The sequence below is a fragment of the Protopterus annectens genome, chromosome 6.part0 (assembly GCF_019279795.1).
Source record: "Protopterus annectens isolate FY-2018-M chromosome 6.part0, PAN1.0, whole genome shotgun sequence".
Lineage (NCBI taxonomy): Eukaryota > Metazoa > Chordata > Ceratodontiformes > Protopteridae > Protopterus > Protopterus annectens.
Genome location: NC_056737.1, coordinates 142,813,604 through 142,841,052, shown reverse-complemented (window position 1 = coordinate 142,841,052; position 27,449 = coordinate 142,813,604). Strand labels below are relative to the sequence as shown.

At 39.4% G+C, this 27,449-nt stretch overlaps 1 protein-coding gene across 2 annotated transcripts in view; it reads right to left on the bottom strand.

Moving 5' to 3' along the window:
* Window positions 1-18,237, bottom strand: part of NUBPL (nucleotide binding protein like) — an 864,344-nt gene extending 846,107 nt beyond the window's left edge. Inside the window, exon 1 of one of the 2 annotated variants that reach the window (XM_044073881.1) lies at window positions 18,167-18,237. Coding sequence is in view for 1 of the 2 variants with exons in the window: in XM_044073880.1 (XP_043929815.1) it covers window positions 18,013-18,099 (87 nt within the window). In the remaining variant the exon portion in view is untranslated. Of the gene's footprint in view, window positions 1-18,012 lie in introns of both variants that reach the window. The other variant, XM_044073880.1, reaches the window with a different exon arrangement.
* Window positions 18,238-27,449: the final 9,212 nt, after the last annotated feature.

Genomic DNA, 27,449 nt, shown 5'->3' with positions numbered 1-27,449 from the left:
AAACTGCAACCCAAATTGTAGCTTGTTACAGATCCCCCACCATGCCCCAGGATTCCCACTCCTCTTTTCTTGATGTACTGGAAAATATTAGGGTTCAACCAAACATCCTAATAATGGGCGACTTCAACTAACCCACCATTAACTGGGAAAACTACTCATATACCAACTCCTTAGCTCAACGCTTTCTGGAATTCATAAACTCCAATGCCCTGGATCAACTTATCCACACCCCCACCAGGGACAACAATATCCTAGACCTAGTCATTACCAACATGAGTGACTGGTGTTCCACACCTGAAGTCAGCTCCTCGTTGGTCTGATCAGACCATAAGCTAATCACCCTTGATATCCACATCCCGCCCCCACCCCCCATTAAGGAAACAGTAAAGAATTTCTCCAAAGCCAACTTCATGCTTCTTAAGGCAGAAGTGGTGAACTTCATGACACCCATGCAGATGGACAATACAGTTACAACTGCCGAATCCTACACAAATGTACTCTATAAGCACTTACACGAGTGCATGGATCATGCTATCCCAAACAGAACCAAGACGCTAACCTCCAAAAAAGGAAGCCAATCTAGTGGTTCCCTGCCATAAACAAACTGTACAACAGTAGGAAGAAACTGTTGCAAGAGAGAGTAAAATCCCATGAGTGGAGGAGCTCCCTGGTCAGCCTCAGTAAGAAGCTGAGATCCCTTATAAGATCCTCCAAAGCTAGCTATGAAAACAAAATCACCACTAATTAAGAACAACCACAAAGCATTCTATAGCTATGTCAAGAATATCGATGGCAACACCTAGATCTGCTCTGAGTTACAGCACAACGGCATGAAAATTACAGAACCAATGGATATTGCCATCATCCTGGCAGATAGGCTCAGTGCTAACTTTACCCCCCCCCCCCCATCCCCTAAAGGGCCCATATCTATACAGGAAGAATGCAGAGTCCCTGTAATCACAACTACGCAGGTAAAAGCTGCACTCTCTAAAGCCAAAAACACAGCATCCATGGGACCGGACAACATCCTTGGCTGTGCTTTACACAAACTTCAGAAAGAACTGGTTCCCCACCTAAGCACCATGTTCGATAATAGCCTCACATCAGGCTTTGTGCCCACTGAATGGCACACAGCAAGTTATCCCACTCCACAAAGGGGGAGCCACCACTGATCCCGGGAACTATCGCCCTATTAGCCTGATGAGCCTGGTCTGCAAGGCCATGGAACGTATCATCATGGAACTTATAAACAAAGAAAGACATTGGTAACCTCCAAACTCTGGATCCCACCCAGTTTGGGTTTGTGAAAGGCAGATCATGCCTCCTGAACCTGATCAACTTCTTTGAGACAGTCACCAAAGCCGTAGATGAGGGTAAGGTAGTTCACACAGCCTATCCTGACCTTGCCAAGGCTTTTGACACCATCCCCCATTCTGGAATTATAGCTAAACTCACTAAACTAGGTATAAATCCCTACGTCACAAGATGGGTTGCCAACTGGCTCACTGACAGAACCCACACTGTAAAAGTTGCAGACTCCAAATCTGACCTCAAACCAGTGACAAGTGGAGTACCACAGGGTTCAGTCCTGGGACCTCTCCTGTTTGGTATCTACTTCTCTGAAGTACAGGATAACACAGAAGGCCTCTAGCTAAGGAAGTTTGCAGATGACTGCAAACTAGGAGCCATGGTCAAGTCCCCAAATGATGTGGACATCCTACAGAAGGGTCTCGCTGAGACAGATGCCTGGTGCCAGAGCCATGGCCTCAAGCTCAATGCCAAAAAGTGCAGTGTCATCCCCTTTGGTAAAAGCTCTGTACCTATGAACTACCACATAGGCAGCAATCTACTTAACACCGAATGTGTGATAAGAGAACTTGGGACCCAGGAGGACAGTAGGCTCTCCTTTGATAGTCACATCACCACAGTATTCAGGACATCCATCTACGTGGCACACCATCATAAAAGGGTTCTCATCCAGGAAAAAAAAAAAAGAGGTCATTGTTCCCCTCTACTCGACACTCATTAGACCCATTATAGAGTACAACGCCCCTTTTGGAATGTACCTCACAAGACATCTGTAGTAGCTGGAAAGGCAACAGAAGTACCTCACAAAGAAGATTACTGGCCTCAAACAAATGCCCTACACAGACTGTCAAAAAAAACTCCAGCTTTAATCCGTAGCATATCACTTACTCCGAGGTGATCTCTGCCTGACATACAAGGCCATGTCCAACCCAGAATTGATGGACATGCCCCACCTAAAGAAAACCTTATCCCCTCGAACCACACGCTCTAGGGATCTAAGCCTCACCACAACAATAAATAGGACGTGCTGCAGGGATAGATTCCTGTCGCAGAGACTTCCCATGCTTTGGAACAAGATTCCAATCTACATTAGGCAGAGCTCCTCGTTAACACTCTTCAAAAGAAACCTTGACGAGTGGATAGGAAACAAAGTTTACCCCGGGATCACTTCAGTGGCTCTGCTGGACAGAGGCACAGGGAACTAATCTAAGTGGGCAGGGAAAGCCAACACATTCTGGCTAGGCTTATAAATGCCTTCGGGCAGATAGCCTAGTACCTACCTATGAACCTATATAGAGAAATATTAGCCAATTATAAAGAATTTAAAGACAAGTTAGTATAATACAAACAGAAATTACAATATGAAGTGAGAAAAAAAAGCAGGCGTATTGGGTTTTTTTTCAGGATCCCCATCAGATGATCAAGTTTTCAGAAACTCAAAAAATTCATATTGGCGAAATGATATGATCATATTTCCAAAAATACAAAGCTTTTGAATGGAGATTGCTGTACAGTAAGGATTGGGAAATTCACTGTTTTCCTCAATGTAGCGTGATCTCAGAGTTGGTATATATAATTTGCAGGGGGTATGGAGTTCCAGGAGGGCTTGCCCCCTGCATAAACATACAAAGACAGTTTTTTTTTCTTTAATGTTCCAGTTTTCGGAAATTCACCATGCTGTCTCACAGATAAGAATTTCAAATTTCTGGAAACTCAATCAACTTACATAGATCTGTTTTGAGAGAAAGCCAGTGGAAAGAAATTGATAGAAGTAATGAAGTGAGTGAAGAAGGTAGAGTAAGGAGGTGGAAGGTATGAATAAGTTGAGTGTAAATATGTAAACAATCTAAAGGATTTAAAAGTAATTGCATATACTTTATGGCACTTGGATTTCAGTCAAAATGTTTATGCAGGGCACCCATACACGTGTAAAAACACTTATAACAATCAGAATGAGTAAATCAAGTCTGCTTTATGTATGATTCAACAGCACTACACAGATAAGGTCTACTTTAAGAAACCATTATAATACATGTTAACATGTACACCTACATACATATGTGCACTCTTGACAGTACACAGTTAACTGTCCACTGCATACAAGTAATACTAGCTTAGCGCCATTCACTTCTATTAGAATGATGACACAAGACAGCATTCATAGCTCTGTACCACTGGAAGTGTGCAATGCGTTCACTGCATTTACCGCCTATCATGAATAGTAATAGGCATATATTAAAAAGACAAACATGCTTAAAGTGAAGCAGCATTTTTCTTAAGTTAATTGGTAACTCAGGTAAGAGCAGGATTGTGAGGAAGTACCTTAGATTTAACTATTTCCAGCTTGTACAAAAAGCACAACACATCTTAGTCCTTTCTGTACACTTTCTTCATCTTATTACCAACTGTAATGCCGCCAGCTGTGAAAAAGACAGTTACAAGGCATCAGAGTATATTACTCTATTTTGGAAGCAGTATGAGAGAATCTGAAGATGCACTTTACTCTTTAACTTCATCTGACAGGACAACAGCAACATGAAGAAGAAACCTGAAATATAGGGAACCAAAGAAAGAAGGAAATGCTGAGGGATGCCAGTTTTATGATCTAGGTGCACTAAGGCTTACAATAGAGCAAGCAGACCCATAAATGCCTGGTGCATAATCACAAGCTGATACTAAGTAATTCTAAAGAAACATTTATAAAAAATTACAAAACGTAAAAGTTGGAAACCTTTCCAGCAACTGGAAACAAATATCCTGTACTTTGCATGCAATTTATTATACCTAATCTATTATATTGCGTAAGCATACAATTTTCAAATTATTTTTTTCTTGCTGTTTTGCTTGTACACACTTGGCTTTGAGTAATGTCAGCTCTATACTTCTTCATAAACTGTGCACATTTTGCTCCTGGGATATAGTTGAAATTGGTTCACTAAGAAAATTCCAGTGTCCTTGTAAACCAATAAATAAAATGCCCATCCTGCTGCCACACTCCTAAAAGCATTTTCTTTCCTCACTAATAAAAACATGTGGCTGATACCAAATGTACTCCAAGCTGCTGCTTACCATTCCTTTCATAATATGGGGCAATGGCAGTGTACTGACGGGGAAACATTCTACTGGTCATCTGGGTATCTATCAATACTGCACATGACACTTGCACCACACTATGGCTGATTCCCAGTATAGGCTTAACCTATGTAAAGGAATCTATTTTCTGAACTGGTCTTGCATGTCAGTATTATGTTTAGTGTAACTCACTTATATAACCTGGTATACCAGCTTTCTGAATTTCACCCACAGTCTGACCCACGTATATGTAATGACAGCCTTACTGGAGTATGCTCCATGCAAATCAATTATGAGAAATGCGAATTAACTTAAGACTTGTTACAAAACAATTTTTATTATTTCTGTCTGCTGACATCATGGACAAATTATTTTACTTATTTTTTTTTTAACTCTGCCAAAATGAGAAACAGAACTTACAAAACAGTAACCATATACCCAGCCAGACTGCACCAAACAAAACTACATAAATTATCACAGCACTCCGGACTAAAAAATAACTACAGAACATTAAAAAATTTAAAAGAATCCCTCAGAATCTGGACAGTGTAGAGGATCAGACCTAGCCAAAAAATCTGAACATTTAATTAGCATAAAATGTGAATATCAAATGAATTTCCCTGCATCCAGTAGGAACATGGGATACTATTCAGGCACATATGTAAAAAACAGCGACAAAAATGTTGGAAAAATACAACACATTATCAATGTAAAATCTGCAAAGTTGAATAAACTATATCACAAAATTCTACCACAGAAGATGTAAGATGTATCCTCTTTCTTTAAATTATTGGTGCCACTAATGTGGGCCATGCCAAGGGGTTCTCTGTGTACTATATAGCTTCTAAAAATGAAGTGTGATGAGGGGGTTTTCAGAAAATTGTGTGAACAGTTAAAGCAAACCTAAAACAGGGACAAATCTACAAAAATAGGTGCATTACAAACAGGCCTAAAAATAGAAAATGTCCTCCAAAATAGATAGCGTTGATATGTCTGATCTGGGTTATTTGGATACAAATTAAGATCTTGATTTTTTTTTTGTCCAATGACCTGAGAAGCAAAATAAATGTATGAAGAATAAAAGGACACAGCAGCAGGCTACAGGTACAACTATGACAAAGGGAGATACTGCCAGCACAGCTATCTGGAATTTTGTAAATATTTGTATGTCACTTGTAAATATCAACAGGATTCATGTAAGAGTCTTCTGTTACAATTGTATTAGAATATGTCATGTGTATAGCAAACATGCTTGTACAGACGTGTGTTGAAAAATGTTTTTGCAAAGTGCTTGAAATGTACCACAGTGTGCCCTACTGGAATAAAACAGAAATGTACATGCACTATTGTAACTGTTTAAATGTATACATTTTAACAGTGGAAACGAACACAGGAGATTCAGTCCAGCAAAACTTCAGAAAAATAGCTGAAATTAAATTACTTTATGGCTGTGCAATAAAAGATTATATCTTTAAGTTTCAATGCAGCAAGGAAACAATATCTAAACCTAGGGATCTTTCTGTATTGTCTCTAAGGTAAAATAATTTCTAAATCTTGAAATGTGAAGGGATGTAATTGTTTTACGGCTTCCAGCATCTGCCATAGATCCGAGGTCTATGTATTTTCACAGGTAGATGCTAAATACTGCTAGCTTCCAGCAGTGGGGGTTTCACTTGGGATAGAGTCAGATGATAAGAAATTATGTCATTCTGCAAGTTATCCCAGTATCTGCAGTAATATTTTAGATATTAATTAAAGAATTAATTTAGAGAGAGAAAGCATTCTGTATTCTGTCTTTGACCCTGACAACTAGAACATCCATTCAACATATCTGCCTTTCTCTCAAGTTAACTATGCTATAGTAAAATTCTCTTAGATTCAGTCAGGAATACAATGAAGTATAGTTTAGATGTTTTTCTTTGAGACGGTCTTGCAATGTTGTTTTAAATATTTCTGATGTCACTGTGAATATATATTTAGTATTGTCTTGTTCTTTTATTATTAAATATATTTAAACATTTCATTGTGGCTGATCTTTGTGAGAGAAATATGCAAGTACTTTCAGAACTTAAATATATTTGGTGACACTGTGGTCTACTCCTAATATTGCTCTTGGTCAAACTACCATTTGTATTAATATTAACATTACATTATATTGCACTGCCCTCCATACTTACTAGCCAACGTACACTGACTTAAGACTGGAACTCTCATCAGAAAACAAGGTGGGAAACAGCAATTTGTGTTTACTGAAACCTGGTTAAACCAAAATATCAGTGATAGCACAGTAAATGTACATGACTTTATTCAGAGCAGAGAGAATTCAGTCACTATGTAGCAAGTCCAGAGGAGGGAGTGTGTATATATGTTAATAACAACTGGTGCAGAAACTGTTTAGTGACCACCACCTTCTGCTCAGAAAATATTGAAATTCTGTCAGTAAAACACAGGCCCTTCTACCTGCCAAGAGAGTTCAACTGAATATGCATCACAGCCGTCTACATACCACCTGATGCAAATATCAGTGACACTCTGTCCACCTTCTATCAGTCTATAAGTGACCTGCAAAACAGAAATCCAGAGCATGCAATAGTAATTGCAGGAGACTTCAATCAGACTAACCTAAAGACTGTATTATCGCACTACCACCAGCATGCAAATTTTGCCACAAGGGGAGTAAATGTACTGGATAAGGTCTACACTAACATCAAAGGTGCATATAAAGCAAAACCATATCCACATCTAGGGAGCTCTGACCACCTAGCCATCGTGCTGGTTCCAGCTTATAAATCCATACTGAAAACCAGTACACCGGCTTGAAAACAAAATAAGGATCTGACCTGACGGAGCAATCTCAGCTCTACAAGATTGCTTTGACCGTACAGACTGGTCAGTGTTTACAGAGGCTGCTGTGACAAACAACCATGTTGACTTGGACACACACACTGAGTCAGTCACAGCTTGCATTTCTAAGTGTGTGGAGGATGTAACAAACACCAAACTCATCGCCCTACAGTCAAATCAAAAACCTTGGCTAACTAGTGAGGTGTACAAGCTCTTGAAAGTAAGAAATGCAGCTTTCAAATCCCAGGATATGGAAGCTTTAAGTGTGCCCAGAGCCAAACTGAACAAAGGTATCAAAGAGGCGAAAGGATTCTATGGCAGAAAAATCCAAAGTCACTTCAGGGACCAGAAGGACACCAGGTAACTATGGAAAGGAATGCAAACCATCACAGACTACAAGCCTACATCAGCTTCATGTGATGATAGCACTGAATTTCTGAACCAAATAAACAAATTATTCAGTAGGTTTGATGCTGACAAAAAACAACAGCATGCAGAATCCCTTAAGACAAGGATGCAGTAGTGCTGAGCTTCAATACAATCGATGTCACCAAAACCCTAAAACATGTCAAACCAAGGAAAGAAGCTAACCCTGACAACATCATGGGCAGGGTACTAAGGAAATGTGTGACTGAACTGGCTCCAATACTCACTGGCTTCTTCAACACCTCACTCTGTCTAGCCAGTATTCTGAAATGCTTCAAGAAGATATCTATCATTCCTCTACCCAAGAGACCACAGCCAACAACTCTGAATGACTACCGACCAGTTGCTTTAACCTCAACACTAATAAAGTGCCTGGAGAGGCTGCTCAAAGATCATATAGCCTCAGTCTTACCTTTGACACTGGACACACTACAATTCGCACACAGGACAATCTCTGCAGTACAGGGGATGCCATCTCACTAGCTGTCTGTGAAACACTGACCCACTGAGAAGGCAAAGACTGCTATTCATCAATTTCAGTTCTGCCTTCGACAATGTCATCCCTCAGAATCTGATACTGAAGCTACTTCAGCTGGTCATAGACTCATTTATGAAACTGGATTCTGAGCTTCCTTACTGAAAGGCCTCAAAAGGTTTGTGGGGGAGACAACAGCTCTGGAAGTATCATCCTGAACACAGGAGTACCACAGGGGTGTGTCTTAAGCCTTCTTTTCACTCTGCTGACACATGACTGTATGGCCACACATGAGATGAATGGGATCATCAGAATTGCAGATGACACCACTGTTATAGGCCTAGTCAAAGACAGAGAGGACGAGGTCTACAGGAAAGGGATTGATCAGCTACTGGTCTGGTGTGACAGCAACAATCTAGCACTGAATGTCAGCAAGACAAAGGAGTTGACTGTTGATTTCAGAAGATCTCAAGTACCACACAAACGTCTAGGAGATGAAGGGGATGACAGTGGACACAGTCAAGAGTACAAAATTCTTGGATGTTCATATCGTGGAGAACTTATCCTGGTCAGTCCATGTATCTGGCACAGTCAAAAAAGCTCAGCAATGCTTGCACTTTCTAAGGAAACTTAGGAAGGCAAAATTACCATGCTCCATATTTCAGACCTTTTATAGGGGCACCGTTGAAAGTGTCCTGACCAACAGCATTGTAATCTGGTATGAGAGCCGTTACAAACAGGATCGGAAGGCTCTCAAGAGATTTGCAAGGTCAGTCAGCAGAAATAATAATTGGCACCTCCCTTACACCTTGAGAGGATCTACACAAATGCCGGTGCATCGACAGGGCCAAACATATTTCCAGCAATCAAACACATCCTGCCAGCAGTCTGAATGGTCTGTACACTCGCCTGTCCTCGGGAAGGAGGTACAGAAGCCTGCACTGTAAGATCACCAGACTAAAAAAGTTTCTTTCTGCTCTCCATTAGACTGTTGAACTCTTGGGAAAAACAGACCATGACGTTTGTTATATAACTAGCCTATCAAGCGGCTTATTTTATGGATGTGCAATAAATGCAATACTAAGGTAGCTCACCTACACACTGAAGGACTGCAAAGTGCAATAATTCAGTATATTCATAGAGATGCTGCTATTGTTTCAATTTTACTTTGACAATCTTACCTTCATATTGTTCCTTGTCTCCTGTTCTGGGATAGGTGTGGGTAACTGCTGTCCTAATTTACTTACAAATTGCTACTAATTAAAATTCTACTGTGGTATTTTATTAATTTTTCTCTGTCTATATGTGCAACTGTTTCCTTCATAGAGAACAAAGCATTGTAATTTTGTTCAGCTACACTGCCGTGTAGTTCTGAATGAAAGTTTTCGTTGACTTTTTACTTTGACACGGTAAGACTGGGCACCCTTTGTTAAGGGCCTTAAAGTAGCTGATAAAAGTTGGCTGGTGGCAGTGATAACTACCTTATAGTCTGGGCAAAAGGGGGCAGGCATAGCTAGTAAACCTGCGCCAGCCTTTCCCAGGTGTATGTGTAAATCAAACCTCAAAGAGTGGGTGTGTCAGCTACTTGGGCAGGGATGCAAAGCTGGACAGAGATGCATACAAACAAATGTTTCAAGCACGGCATTAAAGCCCATCTAGCTTGCCAATACGTCAAAACACTTGTTCCCATAATAAATGTCCAGGCTGTTCTTAAAAATATCTAAACTAGTACTTGCTTTAATGTAATTTGGTAGTCTGTTCCAAGCATCAGCTACTCTGTCAGAGAGCCAATTAGTACACTTCTCATTCCTATAGAATCTTCTACATAGGTTATCTGATGATTCTCTAGTACTTTTTGATAACCACAAACATTCCCAGAGGTAGTTGTCCCTAAATGCCCTATATACCTGAACAAGATCCCCTCTTAAATATATGCAAGAGACACTGTACAAGTTCAGATATTTTAGTCTTTCATAATAACTTAGATTTTCACATCCATGGATGCCCTTAGTATATTTCCACTGTACTCGTTCCAGTTTATTCATGCTTGTTTTCCTATAGGGTTTCCATATTGTTATTCCATACTCAAGTTTGGGTCTAATGTAACTAACAATGACTTCATTGTGTTTGATTTGCTAGACTTTATAAATCTTTTTATACCACCTATAGTTATAGAACTATCATTAGCCAATTGGTTGATATGATTAGAAAAACTAATAGCTGAATCTACCCATATACCCAGGTCCTTAAATGAGTCTACAGTTTCAATCACTGTGTACTGTATTAAATATTCACCTTTCAGTTTATGTCTCCCAAAACTCTTATGCTTAGTTTTTGATGTATTTATCAACGTATTATTCTCATGTGCCCAAATGGTCAATTAGTCAAATTATTTTGCAGACAAGACGTATCTGTAACACTTGTAATCAGTTTACCCAATTTCAGGTTGTCAGCATATAGAATGCAGAACACCTCAGATGAAAAAAGTAAGGTCTGAAAGATACAATCTAAACAAGTAAGGGCCTAGTAAAGAGCCCTGTAGGACACCTTGACTGTAACCAAGGATTTCACCTCTCCAGGTGGTGTGTGATACTTGCCATGTCCTATTTGTAAGCCATGCAGCTATCCATCTTATCAACAGTACATCAATACCTAGTTGTACTAATTTATTGATCAGTGCTTTGTGCATGACCCTGTCAACTGCTGAAGTTAAATCTATATAAATCACAGCACATCACAATTTTTAATTCATAGCTGTTATTATATTGTTATAGAATATCATGTTACAGGTGGTAATAGATCTATTTTCAACATATGCATGCTAATATATGGTTTCAAGTCCCACCCTATCCAGTTCTGACAATAACTTATCCAGTATTACCTTCTCCATTATTTGTCCACAACATGAAAGTAGACTTAAGGGTCTACATGATTCTGGGTTTGTCCTACTCCCCTTTCCCTTAAAGACAGGTTTAATAAGTGCATGTCTCCAATCTTGAGGAATCTCCCCATATTTATATGACCTAGTGAATAACAGATGTAATGGCAGTGTAAGTTCTTGCTTAAGTGCTCTCAGGTCGTTGTTACTTATTCTGTCTCCTCCCAGTGCTTTGTTTGGATCCAGTTTGCACAGTTCTTTTTCAATATAAATCTAATTTGATTCCAGTATCTGGGGTTACCTGGATGTCACTAGGATAACTTACCACCCTTTTTGTGGAGCCAAACTGTTTTGCATAAGATTTTGTAAATATATCTGTAATCTTTTGTGTCTAAGACTAAATTTTAGAATCTGCACACAGTTTATCAATTTGTGTATCTTTACTCCTTCCACATCTTATGTATCTATAAAAAAGTTTCGTATTATGCTCAATATCTTTATATAAATTTTTTTTTAATTTTTCTTGATCTTGTCTAACACTATATTTAATCTGTTTGTCCAGCTCGTTTATTTCAGTTTTCAAAGTTGTAGTTCGACCTCTCTTCCACTCCTTATATTTTTTGTCTCTCATCTCAATCAGGTATCTTGTTCTTATGGAAATATACCCCCCTGATATTCAGTGCCTAGATCCTGATGTTAAACATTTTTTTGACTTTTTGCACTCAATTTCTCTTTCGAAACTTCCCATATTCCATCTGCAGTTTTTCCACTGAACACCTCACTCCAGTTAGTTTTATATAGTAACTGTTTTGCTTCCCTATAAGAGATGGTGCTGGAGGTCTTTGCTTGTTCACTCAGCTGAGATCTCAACTCTATAGCTGTGCCAGTGGGGAGTCTTACTGGGGATCTAGAGAAAGAGGGAGAAACCAGCCTCGGACTGACTGTGACCTCTTTGTGCTCTTAAGGGAAATCGCACTCGATGCAGAGAACTGGATCTGGAAATACTGTGTGTATACCTTGTCATCCTCTCAGTGCACAGCCCCCACTGGTGAGGACTGAGGCTCCTTGATTACTGGTCCAGTGGAGGGTTGGCACACACAACCACAAGATGTTACGCAATGAAGACTAGCAAATGCAACCAAGAGAATGTACATTCTCTCTGCTTTTGTAAGAAAGAATCTGGTCAGTGAGCAAAAATCTCTCCTTTCAACTCTACAGCTACCATTATTATTCGGCAGCCTCTATACAGAAGGAAAGAAAACAACGAACATCCCCTTACCTCCAGAATAACTGCTTTAAAAGCCCATGTTGAAGAGCGGTGCCAAAGTCTGCTCTTCAATTTTTCCCTTAGATATGCTAGTTCTCTCCTCTCCTGTACTTTTACTAGCTTATTAGTCTAGCACTTTACCAGACTTCTTGTAGCAATTATTGTAGGACAAGAAAGTGCTACCAGCACTAAAAGTTCTACAAGGAAATAGTCCCAGTACTTATTATTAATGTCCACCCCTCCAGGCATGTCTAAAGGTCAGTTCTCTGTGCTCTCTCCTATTAACCTGGTGAACTTGGGCATCCTAAGGCAATATAGCAACTGCCTCATGTACACCGACAACCCTCTCCTCTTACCTCCCAACACTCAGACTTGTGAGAGATGCACTTATATATCCAAATTGGAAGCCACATACTCTCCAGCCAAAACCTGAATAGCTGGTCAAGAGGAGAAGGTAAACATTTGCACCATACCACATGGAACCCATAACCCTCCAAAACACACACCAGCACTGCCTTCACATAAAAACAGAAACCACACACCCACCTTCGCGGTGGCTCTCAGTAAAAATCTACCCAAAACAGCAGAGACCTCCAAGGCAGAAACACACTCAACAACCACAACACAACACTATACAAGACACATAACTCTCCTAAGCAGTGCGCCACTCAACCAAAGCCCCGAAGGCAAAACAGCATGCCCAACACACTAGTCATAGTTGACTCGATAGTGAGACAGACTGACGTCCCACTCACTAGGTTGAATATGGAGAAAATAAGTCAGCTGCCAGGATCTGCCACATAATGCATGCACGCACTCATGTCCCTCAACAACAGGTACAAATATGACTGTCATTGTACATATGGGTGCGAATAACCTGACACGTACCTCTCTGGACTACATGAAGAGAGATATGGAGGAACTCTCGGATTATGTAGCCCAGGCAGGTATGACCCTAACTCTGAGCAGCATCCTACCATCACCTAGAACGATATAGTACAGGCAGAAAATGACTGATTTCAACAACTGGCTAAGTTTCTGGTGCCATTCTAAGGGGATCCAGTATCTGTCTGCATGGGATGATATGACTGACCGACATCGATGCTTTGCCAGAGATGGCCTGCATCTGTCACTCCTGGGCTTCCGGACACTGGCCAAGGCTCTTGCCACCCCTATACTGCCTTTTTTAGGCAGTGTTCCAAAGACCACATTACCACCATAACAGCTACAAACAAATGCAGTCAGAGTCATGTTGCTCAACGCTAGAAGTCTAAATCTTAAAATGCACTTCCTTGAAGCACTCCTTAAAATGGAGAACATCGACATTTGTGCTGTAACAGAGACCTGGCTCAAGGCAGCAGAAAGCAACCCTGCACTACTATAACTCATTGCACACCTTTCGGCCCCAGAACTTGGACCGAAGCTCCAAAGACGGCGGTGTTTCCATACTCAAAGGATGTGCACACCTCCAGCCTGGTAGCCCAACATAACGCATCACAGATCAGGTGCAGTTAACATTGGGTAAGACAGCAATTAGCATGTCCCAAGACTCTCACTCCACGTTCCTAAGCATCCTGGAGAACATTAGGGTCCAACCTAACAAATCTCATACTGGAAGAATTCAACTACCCTTCCATTAATTGGTAAAACTACTCATGCAACAAAACACCTGCCCAACATTTCCTGGAATTAATTAATTCCAAAGCCCTGGACCAGCTCGTACTGACCAGCACTAGAGGTAGCAACACCCTTGACCTGGTCATTACTAACATGGGCTACCATTGCTCTACACCAATAGTCAACTTCTCCCTGGTTAGATCCAACTACAAACTAATTACCTTGGAAATCCACATCCCTTCTACCTCCCATCCCCCTGCAAAGGTAACCACCATGAAAAGCTTCTCCAAAGCTAACTTTGGGCTCCTAAACACACAGGTGGCTAACTTCACGGCACCCATATAAATGGAGAATAGTTGCATGACCGCCAAATCATACACCAATGCAATGTAAGAACATGTACACAACTGCATGGATCTCGCAATGCCATACCCAACAGAACCAAGACGCTGTCCTCCAAAAAACAGAAAGCCAATCTGGTGGTCTCTTGCCATAAACAAACTCTACAACAGAAGGAGGAAACTGATGCGGAATAAGGTGAAGTCCCAAGAATGGAAAAACTCCCTTATCAGCCTCAACAAAAAGTTGAGATCCCTCATCAAGTCCTCTAAAGCTAGCTATGAAAACAGAATTGCAGCAGATAGTAAAGACAATCACAAGGCCTTCTACGGTTATGTAAAGACTCTCCACGGCAATACCCAGATTTGCTCTGAGCTACTGAACAATGGTACCTTCTACACCAAGCCAACAGATATTATCAATATACTGGCTGACAGATTCAGTGCCAACTTTACCCATCTCCCCCCCAAGGGCCAATCACAATACCAGTAAATTCCCAGGCACCTAGTATTACTGCTGCACAGGATAAAACAGCACCGTCCAAGGCCAAGAATACAGCTTCTACGGGACATGACAATATCCCTGGGTGTGTTCTACATGAACTACAGAGTGAACTGGCACCTGTCCTGTGTGCCCTATTCAGTCACAGCCTCACCTCAGGCTTTGTCCCTACCAAATGGTGCACTGATACAGCCATCCCTCTCCACAAAAGAGGAGTGACTACAGACCCTGGGAACTATCGCCCCATTAGCCTGACGAGTCTGATATGCAAAGCTATGGAACACATCATCACGGACCTAATAAACAAGGATACAGGGAATATCCAAACTCTGAATCCCACACAGTGTGGTTTTGTGAAGGGGAGATCATGCCTACTCAACTTCTTTGAGTCAGTCACCAGAGCTGTGGATGAAGGCAAGGTGGTTCATACAGCCTACCTTGATCTGGCCAAGGCCTTTGATAACATTCCCCACTCAGGAATCATAGAAAAACTCACTAAGCTAGGCATCAACCCCTATATCACTAGGTGGGTTGCAAACTGGCTCACAGCTAGAACTCACAGAGTGACAGTAGCTGACTCCAAGTCAGACTGCCTACCAGTCATGAGTGGAGTCTCACAGGGTTCGGTCCTGGGTCCTCTCCTGTTTGGTATCTACTTCTCTGAAGTCCAGGCCAACACGAAGGGACTCTGACTGCCAAAGTTTGCAGATGATTGCAAGTTGGGAGCTATTATGAACTCTCCAAGTTATGTTGACATCCTACAGAAAGGCCTCACTGAGATCAATGATTGGTGTCAGAACCATGGCCTTAAGCTCAATGCCAAAAAATGTGTCGTCATCCCCTTTGGGATAAACCTGGTTCCCATGAATTACCACATCAATGATAGTTCACTGAATACAGAATGGGGTATAAGAGTTCTGGGAACACAGGCTGACAGCAACCTCTCTTTTGACCACCACATTGCCACTGTGGTTAGAAGTCCTATGTGGCAAATCTCATTACTAAGGCTTTTGCATCCAGGGAAAATGAGGTCATTGTCTCCCTCTACTCTTCCCTCATTATGCCAATTATCGAGTAAAACGCCCCATTTGGCATGTACCTCACTAGCAAGTACCTCACTAGACACCTGCAACAACTAGAGAGACCACAAAAGTTCCTCACAAACAGGATTTTAGGACTTAAACACTTGCCCTATATAGAAGGACTCAAAAAACTCCCAACTATTCTCTGCCTCATATCGCCTATCAGAGGCGATCTCTGCTTGACTTACAAAACCATGACTGACCCATCTCCTTTAGAAATGCTACATCTAAAGAAATACCAATCCCTCCGCACAACACACTCCAGAGACCTCAACCTCCTTACCACAATCAAAAGAATGTGCTGGAGGGACAGGTTCATAACCCAAAGACTGCCCATGCTATGAAAACAGACTTCCCATATATGTCATACATAGCACCTCACCGGCCCTCTTAAACCGAAATCTAGATGAATAGGTTCATAGGTAGGTACTAGGCTATCGGCCCAAGGGCCAACGTAAGCCTAGCCAGCAAGGTACCATAGCTTACGCCACCCAAGAAAGTTATTTTTCTGTGCCACTGTCCAGCAGAGACACAGAAGTGATCCCCAGGGTGTATTTCCTATTTCCCATCCACTCATCAAAATTCTTCTTGAAGAGTGCTAATGAAAAACTTTGCTTGACATAGATGGGTAGCTTGTTCCAGAGTATAGGAAGTCTCTGGGACAGGAATCTATCCCTCCAGCGTATCCTGTTTATTGTGGTGACAAGGTTTAGGTCCCTAGAGCGTGTAGCTTGGAGGGATTGGGATTTCTTTAGGTGTAGCATGTCCAACAGCTCTGGGTTTGACATAGCTTTATATGTTAGGCAGAGATCACCTCGGAGTAAGTGATATGCTACGGAGTAAAGCTGGAGTTTTTGAGGCGGTCAGTGTAGGGCATTTGTTTGAGGCCAGTAATCCTCTTTGTGAGGTACTTCTGTGGCCTTTCCAGCTGCTGCAGATGTCTTGTGAGGTACATTCCAAAAGGGGCGTTGTACTCTATAATGGGTCTAATGAGTGACGAGCAGAGGGGAACAATGACCTCTTTTTTCCTGGATGAGAACCCTTTTATGATGAGAATAAGAAATAAAAAATTCTCCTCAGGGATCAGTCTAGTGGCTCTACTCAACAGAGGCACTGGGAACTAAGGTCAGATGGCATGCTGCCAGGGTACATAGCCAGCCTTGGGTATAGGCCAACTAGGCAACCGCCTAGGGTAGCGTTCTAGCACGGGCACTTTTCCAGTAATCTGGATGGTGTAGGTAGATCAGAATGGGGGCACCAAGTAGTGTGAGGGGGCACTGTGGAGCCCTTTTGCCTAGGGCACCATTTGACCAAAGGCCAGCCCTGCCAGGGTAATCCTATGGGCTAGGCTTGTAAGGCCTCCAGGCCCATTAGCCTAGTACCCACATATGAACACAACCCAAATAAACATTTTTTCAGTGCATGTAAAACTAGGTAAATGGTGAATGATTGAATCTTAATGTTTTTCAGGCATTACGTTACGAGAGGACAGTTCTCTTGCACGATTTCCTTAGGATACACAGTAAAACTCATCTTTCATGCAGTAGAGTTTTATTTGAACAAGTCAGTATTACAGTCATTGCTCCCAACTACAAGCCAGTGTTACAGTCATTGCTCCCAACTACAAGCCAGTGTTACAGTCATTGCTCCCAACTACAAGCCAGTGTTACAGTCATTGCTCCCAACTACAAGCCAGTGTTACAGTCATTGCTCCCAACTAAAGGGGGTCTAATCTCAACAGAACTGGGGAAAAATCCAGAAATAAACACGGACAGTTTTTATAACATTAGTATTAACAAAATAAGGTAATGTGAATTAACACACAGATTCCGAAATAAATAGTTTATATATTTCTAATTACTTTCATTAAGTGTAACTCACCACCATGTCTCTAAAAGTTACGGGTTTTAAGAGGGATTAAGAGGGGAAGAGCTAAAATGTGTGAAAATCAAAGTTGAGAAATAACGGTTACAGTACATTAGCACTGGTGGTACTCTTAACATGAACACTTCTCTCTAACTTCTCAAAATACGCAGATTGGTACAACAGCCTGTTTCAACCCATTCAGGTACTCTCTTTCATAACTTAAGTACTCGTCTGTTTACATATTACCATAGATCGAATTACTTTATACTACCTATGCAGCAGCTATGTGCATGCATGTATTTCAACATGTTTAGTTTAAAATTACGGTACTTCTTACCCAAAAACGACAGCGTAACCCCGGAAACACCACAAACAAAGACACTGCATCGCATTTAAACCACCTCAACATATTAACAGCCCGCATACTACTATAAACAGTAACCTCCTAAACAAAGTTAAAACTACAGCTCTCCCAACTCAAACATTCCCACCTGTCACCAATTACACTTCCGTATGCTGGCCAGAACCTAGTGACGTCCTCGACACACGTGATAGACGTTACACGTCACTCTCGTTCTTTGTTAAAGTGCTGCATACATCTTCGGTTTACGTTTATATTTATATATCTATTTATTTATATATATAATTACTAAACACTTGAATTGCTTCAGAAGTCCATACAATGACATTGTTGGATGGTTGATTTTGTTTGTGTCTTCCGGCTTTTCCCGGTTAGGGGTCGCCACAGCGGAACGCTGGTCCGCTAATAATTGGCAGTAGATTTTTACGTACTGGCTTGCCGGGCCTAACACACAACCTTCAACGAAGGAACGCCCATTCACGCATGTCGCTTCACAGAAGACGCTTTAACCGAGAATCGAACGGGCAACGTCTAACTGTGAAGTGACAACGCTACCGCAGCACCACCACCACCGCAGTATTTGATGTTTACACAAAGCACAGAGTGGGGATGTCATTGTTGCATAACTTTATATGAAATATCTGTTATAATTCATTATATCCCAAAACCTCTGTAATTTGTGACAGTGGTGGGATGTAGAAGATGTAAAATCCTGTTTTTGCAAGGATATTTTATATAAGGTGGATACCATTGTACCAATAAACTTAATATTTGGTTGCATGAACTGAATTTTTGCCAGGTTTACCTTATACCCCACTTGTAAAAGGGTATCATGTATGGCTTCCAATATATGAATGGAAGTGGAGCTGTCTGGGTTTGAATGAGAATGTCATTCATGTACTGCAAGACTGAATATTTTAGTGGAGCTAATACTAGGGCCAATACTTGATGGAAAACGACTGCACTGTTCTGAAAACTATATGAATAACCATGACTTACAACTTGGTATTAATAGAAAAAATATGAGCAGTCGAATCCCTAGTCTCCATAAACTATTTTTTTTGAATTATGCATTGGGCTGCATCTTCTATTTCTCAGGAATTTAATAGCAATATCTAGACCCTAGATGTGTTAAAGAAAGGAGTCTATTCCTTCTTGTCTGAATTCAGGTGTATTTGTATTCATTTGTTCATCAGAGTATTTGTGAGTAATTTTAAATGCTAGCTGTTAAATCCATGCATATTGAAGAAGTTGATCATGACGTGATTATAAAGTGATCTACCATTTTGGGATTAAACCTGGGCTTTTGAGTGTATGGCTATAAAAACATCCTGATCCTGTTAATGGGAGTGTTTACAGGTAAGGTGGTCTGTTCAATATAAGTATCTAAGCGATTTGTGAGAAAACACTTATAGCACTGGAAAAGGTTCTCACTCCATTGTCCCTTGGCTGCAGTCTTAACCCAAGTTTCAAACCTAACCAAGTTGTGAAACAAACTCTTAGTGTCATTCACTTAGGCATTATTTGTAAAAGTTTAGGCTGTTCATATATTTGCTGACAGTGAGTAACTGCCACAGTTGGAGTCCTGATTTTTGGCTGGAATGGTGTGAGGAGAAAAGAATTTGCCTCACCATTTTCTGTAGTTTCAGGGGTTAACTTTATCTGCAGTTTAACTAGTAGATGCTTCAGACTGCAGCGCCTGATCAAGGGTTTCTAGGGCAGTACATAATTGCACTAAAGCCTGTTCTATTTTGTCCTGGCTAGCTTGTAGTTCTGCTTAATAACAGTCCCTAGCAGCTTCTCTTTTTTGCCTGTAGTAGTAGTTCAATTTTCAACAAATGTGTTGCACATCTCATTGACAGTGGGAATCGTTTCTGAAGTTTCAAGGTCTCATGAAAATCTCTGGCATGTTGTGCCATGTCAGACTGGTAAATAAACACCACGTATGGCCCCACCTGTTTACTAACTCTATTTTTCCCACTTTCTAACACACTGTTTGCAAAAATCAGCATAGTTTGAACAACAACTAATACATTCATAATATGCAAGACTGTGAATATAGATATCTATTTCCAAAACAGCCTTAGCAAGCAAATTTTTAACATTAAAACAAAAAGGAATGAAAGAGGTAGTTAAAAACATTCCATAATTTGCAACCATACCACTTTTGGGTTTTCTTTAGTAGGAACAGTAAGAGGAGCAGTACATTTAGATGCTAATTTTTCAAGAGTATTCACAATTTTTCCTGTACTGATGAAATGCATGAGACCATGAATGTGTTTTGAGGTGGAAGTGCAAAGAAAATAATTTTCATGACATAGAAAAACACTGGATATGGACTTCCATCAAACCCATCATTGATGTTGATTTCTGCTGAGGTTGGACTCACAATACATACAAGACAGTGGCGCTGGACCTGAGGCAAACCTCTCAACTATGTTGAATCCTTCTAAGCTGAGTGAAATCCATAGAAAACACTGAACACCTGAAGACCGGAACTTGAGCTAGATTCTTCATCAGGGATGGCCATGTCATACTGAATTTCTGAAAAGACACAGTATTTCCTGTTGTGGTTGCCTCGCCTTTGATAAAGTTCATTCCCTTGTAATAACTGAGACCTTAGACAACACCACCTTTATAAAAGTTTTAATTTACTTTAAACGGTGTCATGCTCAAACAATAAAATGTTAATTACAGCAAAATACAAAAGTTCTTGTTGTTTCAGCAGTTGGACATCTTCTGGATGGAAGAGTAACATCAGAGAAACATTCTTTACTGCAATAAATGGAGTGAAGAAACAATAGTAGAAGTCAAATTCTAGAAATCCAATGCCAAAAGACAGAAATCAGCATTTATCGCAAATCTTTCGGGTCACAAACACCCTTCCTCAGTGCTACCATCATAATGGATCTATATTAGAACACTGAACTTTCAAAATTTCGAGTGTTCTAATATCGACCCATTTTCAGCAAATGCTGAAAATATCGAAGAAACAGAAAACCAATGTTTTTCCCAGGGAAAGAATTTAGTTGTCCATTTCTGTTGCTTCAGTATTTTCAGTGCTGTGGAGGAAAGTTACGGGTCGGGTTCAGGTAAGTGTGCGATTGTGTGGACGTGAGGGTTAGGGTGGGGTAGGTGAGTCAGGGTTAGGGCGCAGGTCAGGTAAGTGTGCGATTGTGAGGATGTGAGGGTTAGGGTGGGGTAGGTGAGTTAGGGTTAAGGTGCGGGTGAGGTGACTTTGCGATAGTGACGGACCTTAGGGTTATTGTTTCGGTTAAGGTAAGTGGATAGTTAGTGGTGTATGTATAATTTAGTGTAGGGTTAGGTGTAAGAGTTTAGGTGTATGTGTGTGGATTGCTGTTTGTTTGGTGTGCTTGTGTTGTGTGTATGTGTATGTTCGATGTTTTGAATTTTCAATTAATAGGGTTCGATATTAGAACACTCGAAATTTTGAAAGTTTGGTGTTCTAATATAGACCCATCATAACAATAAAACATACAACATTTAAATAGGAGTTCTTGTAAAACACATGATTACAGCCAGCCTATCACATAGTAATGATAATACCCCACCCCCTATATGACAATATAAACTTTATAACAATACATATGCACATAAAAGTTATAAAATCACTTTAAAAAAAATGTATAAATATATATGCATACACCACACATATATATGCATAAAAGCTATAGACTTTCTGCCTGTTTTTAAGTAAAATAGGCTTCAGACTAACAGCATAATTTAAACCAGGTAAAGAGTCTGCCTGTGGCCTAACCATCCATTCATATTCTTTAAGTTCAACTATATTATTAATATTACCACCCCTGCTATTAATATATACTACATCAATAACTCTAAATTTAAATTGATGTTCTTGACCTTTTTCAGAAATATGTTTGCTTAATGCATTAGTTCTAATATTTCTTCTAATATTAGATTTATGCTCGACTATACGTTTTCTTAATCTTCTTATATTTTTTCTGACATAGAATGATGAACAGAATGTACAGGTGGCCAAATATATAACATTAGTAGTATTACAATTTGCTGAGCAATCAAACATATATTCTATATTAGTTATGGGGTGTTTAAAACTGTTGTTTTCTGTATAAATATCAATGCAACAGCTACAGTTCAAACATTTTGTAGTACCTGGTTTACTAAAAACATTTTTTTGTGCCATCAGTTTGTATAAAATCCTTATAACACAATGTTCTTTTTAAATTCTTTTGTTTTCTATAAGCAAAAATGGTCTATCACCACAAATCTGTTGTAATTCAGGCATTGCCATCAACATTGTCCAATTCCTTTCTATAATTTTCTTCACTTCAATAGTCTTTGTATTAAAAGTAGTTAGATACCTTATTTTATAATTTTTATTTTTATTCTTCTGTGTTAAAAATACACTAGCATTACCTTCTAAAAATATAGGTTTAACACTATCATGTCTTTGATTACAAACTTCATCATAAATCTCTTTCACTTTTCCTGCATCATAAATTTCATAAAATTCTTGTATCATATCTTCTGCTTGTTGTCTAAACATCCCATATTCTGTATTAAGTCTGCTTAGCCTAGTTAACTGTGCTCTTAGTACCCCTGTGAATACATGAGGTGCATGCATGCTATGTCTATTTACATAGCAATTTACTTGAACATCTTTCTTATGTACCCTAGTTTCTATTTTACCTTCTAATTTTCTTATCTCTACATCTAGGAAAATGATCCTTTCATTAGAACTCTCCATTTTAAACTTCAGGAAACTGGTAGTAAAATTTAAATAAGCAATATATGCATCCAACTCTTGTAATGTACCTTTCCAAACAAGAAAGCATCTCTGATGAAGTTCACATATTAAATGAGTGAATGAAAGCGCTAAAAAACTAACTTGTTTCTTGTGGTCAGTGGATAGACACCTGACATTTGTGTTTTGGAGTTCATTTAGGTTTGTGTTGAGTTTGGTTGTATTAAAAATGAGTTATGTTTTGGCTCAAAATGAAATGAGTACAGGGCACAGTTTGTTGAGTACAGGGCACAGTTTAACATGGATAAGAGTATTTCTATCATCATAAAGAAAAAAGTAAGAAATTAGAAAGAGATCGGGCAGATTATGAGGCTGGACATGCATACCCCATACCTACATGGTATAGTGTAGATGGATATAATGAAAAGAGAGGGGAGAATTTTGATGAAAGGGGCTTCAATGAAGTGAGAGAACAACACTGCGGCAACAATGAAAATGGCCCTTTAGGGTCCGTGCCCTTGAGGAGATCATAGAGACTTATGAATTGGAGACAGCAGGAACAGGCTCCCCCACAGAACAACAATGTGGCCCTTTGGAAATTCCACTCCACAAGGGGAAGGACATACAGAGGGAGAGGAACTGGGAGCAGGAGGGGGAAGAGATGATAATGAACAGTGATGATGGTATATGTAAGATTGTGGTGAATGAATACAGGGATTTCAAAATCTATAACTTGGGCAGTTATGAGATCACTATACAATGGGCCAATTTTTTCCAAAAGGGCCTTTACCCTTGTCCAATGTGAACAGCGAAGATTGATAAAGTGCTGGTGGATCTTAAATTGTATGTAAGAAAACTCAGTTTTTGTTTCTACTTTGAGAGCATTAAGACAGGTCTGTCCATAGGATGCAAGAGATACAGCACTTTCAATTCACCTTTACATACAATTGTGTATTTATTTGAAATGATTTGTGCTAATGACATTATACAGTTACTTAGGAGTAGGATGAATTATGTGTCCAAAATGAGTGATGATGAAATGAAGTTATTATATGACATTGCTAACAAGTGCATTAGAGTTATGAAACCTGATAAAGGTGGTGACTTGTTAAGGATAGTCACCTTTATGCCAGCAAAATGTTGTTATTTTTATACACTGACAACTATGATGAAATCTCATTGATTGAACTGAACATTGCATACAGACATATTGATGTCATTTTGAATGATTTGCTTTTAGACAATCAGATTACCATCAGTGAATTTCAATTTTTGAGTGTTAGTTTTCCCCATATACCCATGATTTTTAGTATTCTCAAAATTCATAAAAATATCATAGAACCCATCCATCCCCCGACCTATTGTGGATGCCAAGGCATACAAAACCTTCTCCATAGCCAAATATGCTGATTTTCACTTGAAAAGACTATTGGCTAAGTTTACACATATATTGAAAGACTCGTGGGATATTTTTGACCAAAGTTTCTAAGCAATTCTACTTTGATCAGTTGATTTTTGTCACTATTGATATTAAAGATGTGTTTACAGTTATTCCTCATCATGAGGGATTGGAAATGTTTTATAATTTCCTTTGCCATAATTCAGGGTTTGAGCACTCTAGAATTTTTTTGTTTAGAACCCTTATGGAGATAATTTTAGAAAACAATTTTATCACTTTTGACACTCAGTTGTTCAGACAGACAAGGGGTGTTGCAATGGGGGCAGCTTGTGTCCCTATTTTTGCAAATATTGTGTTGTCATAATGGGAGGTCAACACTGTTGTTTCATTGGACCTTTTTAAATTCTGTCATTATTACGGGTGTTACCTGGACGACATTATTATTTTTGGGATGGAACCAGGGACAAATTGGAAGAGTTTTTTTACTTTTTAAATTCTTGTACAGAGTTTCTTAGGTTTACTATGGGCACCAATGAGGAGGTAATACACTATCTAGATTGTCTTTTATATAAGGACAGAGTCAATCAACAGTTTGTGTCCTCCTTGTATAGGAAGGTGACATGCTCCAATTCTTTGTTACATTTTGAGAGTTGTCACCCATTACATCAGAAAAGATCCCTCGTGAAGGGATAATGTGTCCGTTTAGCTCGAATGATCAGTGATTTTAGTCTTTTCTTGAGGGAGAGTAACATTTTGAGGGGTATGTTTATTAGGAGAGGATACCCAACTGCCTTTATACATCCAATTTTTGAGGAGGTAACCCAGAAAAGACAAGAAGGACATTTCTTTCCTTTGTTAGGTTTAATGGACTATGATGATCACATGGTATTATTAAAAACTAGTTCCAAGACAAATACCCCCAATGAATACAACAATGCCCTGGTTTTATTCTACATTTTATATTATGAGGCGATTAAGGACATTATTTTTAAGAACTGGGATACTTTTGAGGCTGACAAAGATCATCTAAGGAGGGTAGGCACCAAACCTGTGGTGGTTTACAGAAAGGATTTTTGCTTCAAAAACTTTACTGAGACGTTTGAATATGAGTTCAAGTGGGAGAATGAAAAAATGTGGTCACTGTTCTCAGTGTCACTATATCCTTGAAGGGGATGGTGTGTTTATAAAAGGTTTTGGAAAAATCAAATTAAGATTTAAATTCGGCTGCCACAGTAAAGCTCTAGTGTATGTGGCAATATGGCAAAGCTGTGAATGTTTTTATATTGGAAAGACCATCAATAGGTTCAGAAAACATATTTATCAACATTTATGTGATATTTAAAAAGTGAATGGAAACAATGCTTTAGCGAAGCATATTTGTGAGTTTCCAAACCACCTGTTCAAATTTATAGCTATTAATCATGTGGAAGGGGGGCCATGAAGTGGACCGGTTGAGTTATTCCTAGAGTTTAAAGAGTTAAAATGGCAACTGAAGTGCAATGCCACAGATTCCCCAGGCCTTAATGAAGTGACCTCCATAATAAGTGTTCTTAAACTGAAAGCTGATTTTTTTCTTTAGGTTGTATGGATGTTTTTTCCCTTGGTTCTGTCATCCCAGGGGGTCTTTGCACGAAGATTATTGTGGGGTGTAAAATCTTATGCATATTTTATTTTTCATTGGTTAGCTAATAATATTTAGTGTTTGGTTTTAGTGATTTGATGTTTTTAACAGCATTTCTGTTTCAATATGAAAAAAGGGGAGGTATATTAGTAACCTGAAGTTCATCTGTGTATTTGTGCATTTTTGGCATTTTTGTATTTTGATACTTTTGTGTTTGTTCTACAATGTGGGTATATAAACTGGATGTTAATCACTTTATTTCAATTAATGTTCATTCAAATTAACTTTACTGTTTTTATTAGGCAGGTGACCTTTTTTTATTGTAAATGTAATTTAGTTTTAAACGTAACTTTTGTTCTGAGAAAGTCTTTGGTTGATTACCAATGAAAACGCTTAACATTAACATTTCTGAAGTCCATTTTAGCCTGGTTGCATCTCCTTTTTTGCTTTATTGTTCTCGGTTTATGTCTTCTACCAGTTTTCCTCTTCTATACTCTTCTAACAATGACTTGCCTTAATTGCTTTATAGTTTTCTCTGTTTGATACTTTCATGATGGCATTCAATTTATCCCCATCCTCTCCCTTACTACCCTGTGTTCTTCTGGTAGTACTTTATCTGTTATTAATTTGGCTGTCCAAAAATGCATCCTATTTACTTCTGTTATAGAGCATGAATCTCTATGGACAGTCCTAATTACTGTGTTTGTTTTACCAAACTTCTAACTTTTTGGGTTTTATTGACCTACTGTAGTCTATTCCATTCACTGATCTTAATGTTTATCCATCACTATTAAGTCAAGACTCTTCTCTTAGATCAATTTCTTCAAAACTGATGGCACATTCTTTGTTCTCCATTTCTTGTGGGAATTCTACAGAAAGTTCCAGAGCATCTTCCTGTGCCACGTTTTCTTCAGTTTTCCCGTGTGTCATCCATTGCTCTTTCATATGGGAACATACTGACCTGTCACTCCACAACATTGACTGTCAGAGTTCCCACAGATTCTTGTTCTTTCCTTTGCTGTCTAGATCCAACTGAATGTTTGTACTGGTTTCTTATGGGGGGCTCCAAAGTATCTTCATATGTGAACTGATTAGATGCTTCCCACTCCACTGGTTTCTCCTTAATTTGGGTGTCCAGTGCTCTATCCTGTTGGGTTGTTATCTGGGTTAAATTTTCTAACCTAAATCCTTCACTTTGCAGGAAATCCATAACCTCAGTCTCTATTTCTTTAACTTCCCCATTACTAATACTATTTCTACTTTTCCTCTTTGTTTTCTTAATTTTTGTACTGTAAAATTTTCAATATCTGGATGTCTTTGCCTGTATTTCTCTTCAAATATCTTTGGTGCTGCTCTTTTTTTCATTAATTAGTTTTGCTTTCTCCTTTGCATAAATATTGCACCATATTAACTCTTTTTCTTTCCCATGGCCATATTACTTCTTCAGATGTCTCCTGCTCCTCTTGTTTCTACTTACTTTGGGAACTAGTTGTTCCATCATGCTGTGATATAACCTGTGTTACACTTTCTACACTGAATTCTTCACTTCGCTAATATACCATAACTTCAGCTTCTATTCTTTTAACTTCTTGACTAATCTTCTGTTCTACATTCCCTCTTTGCGATCTTATTTTTTATTGTGAAAT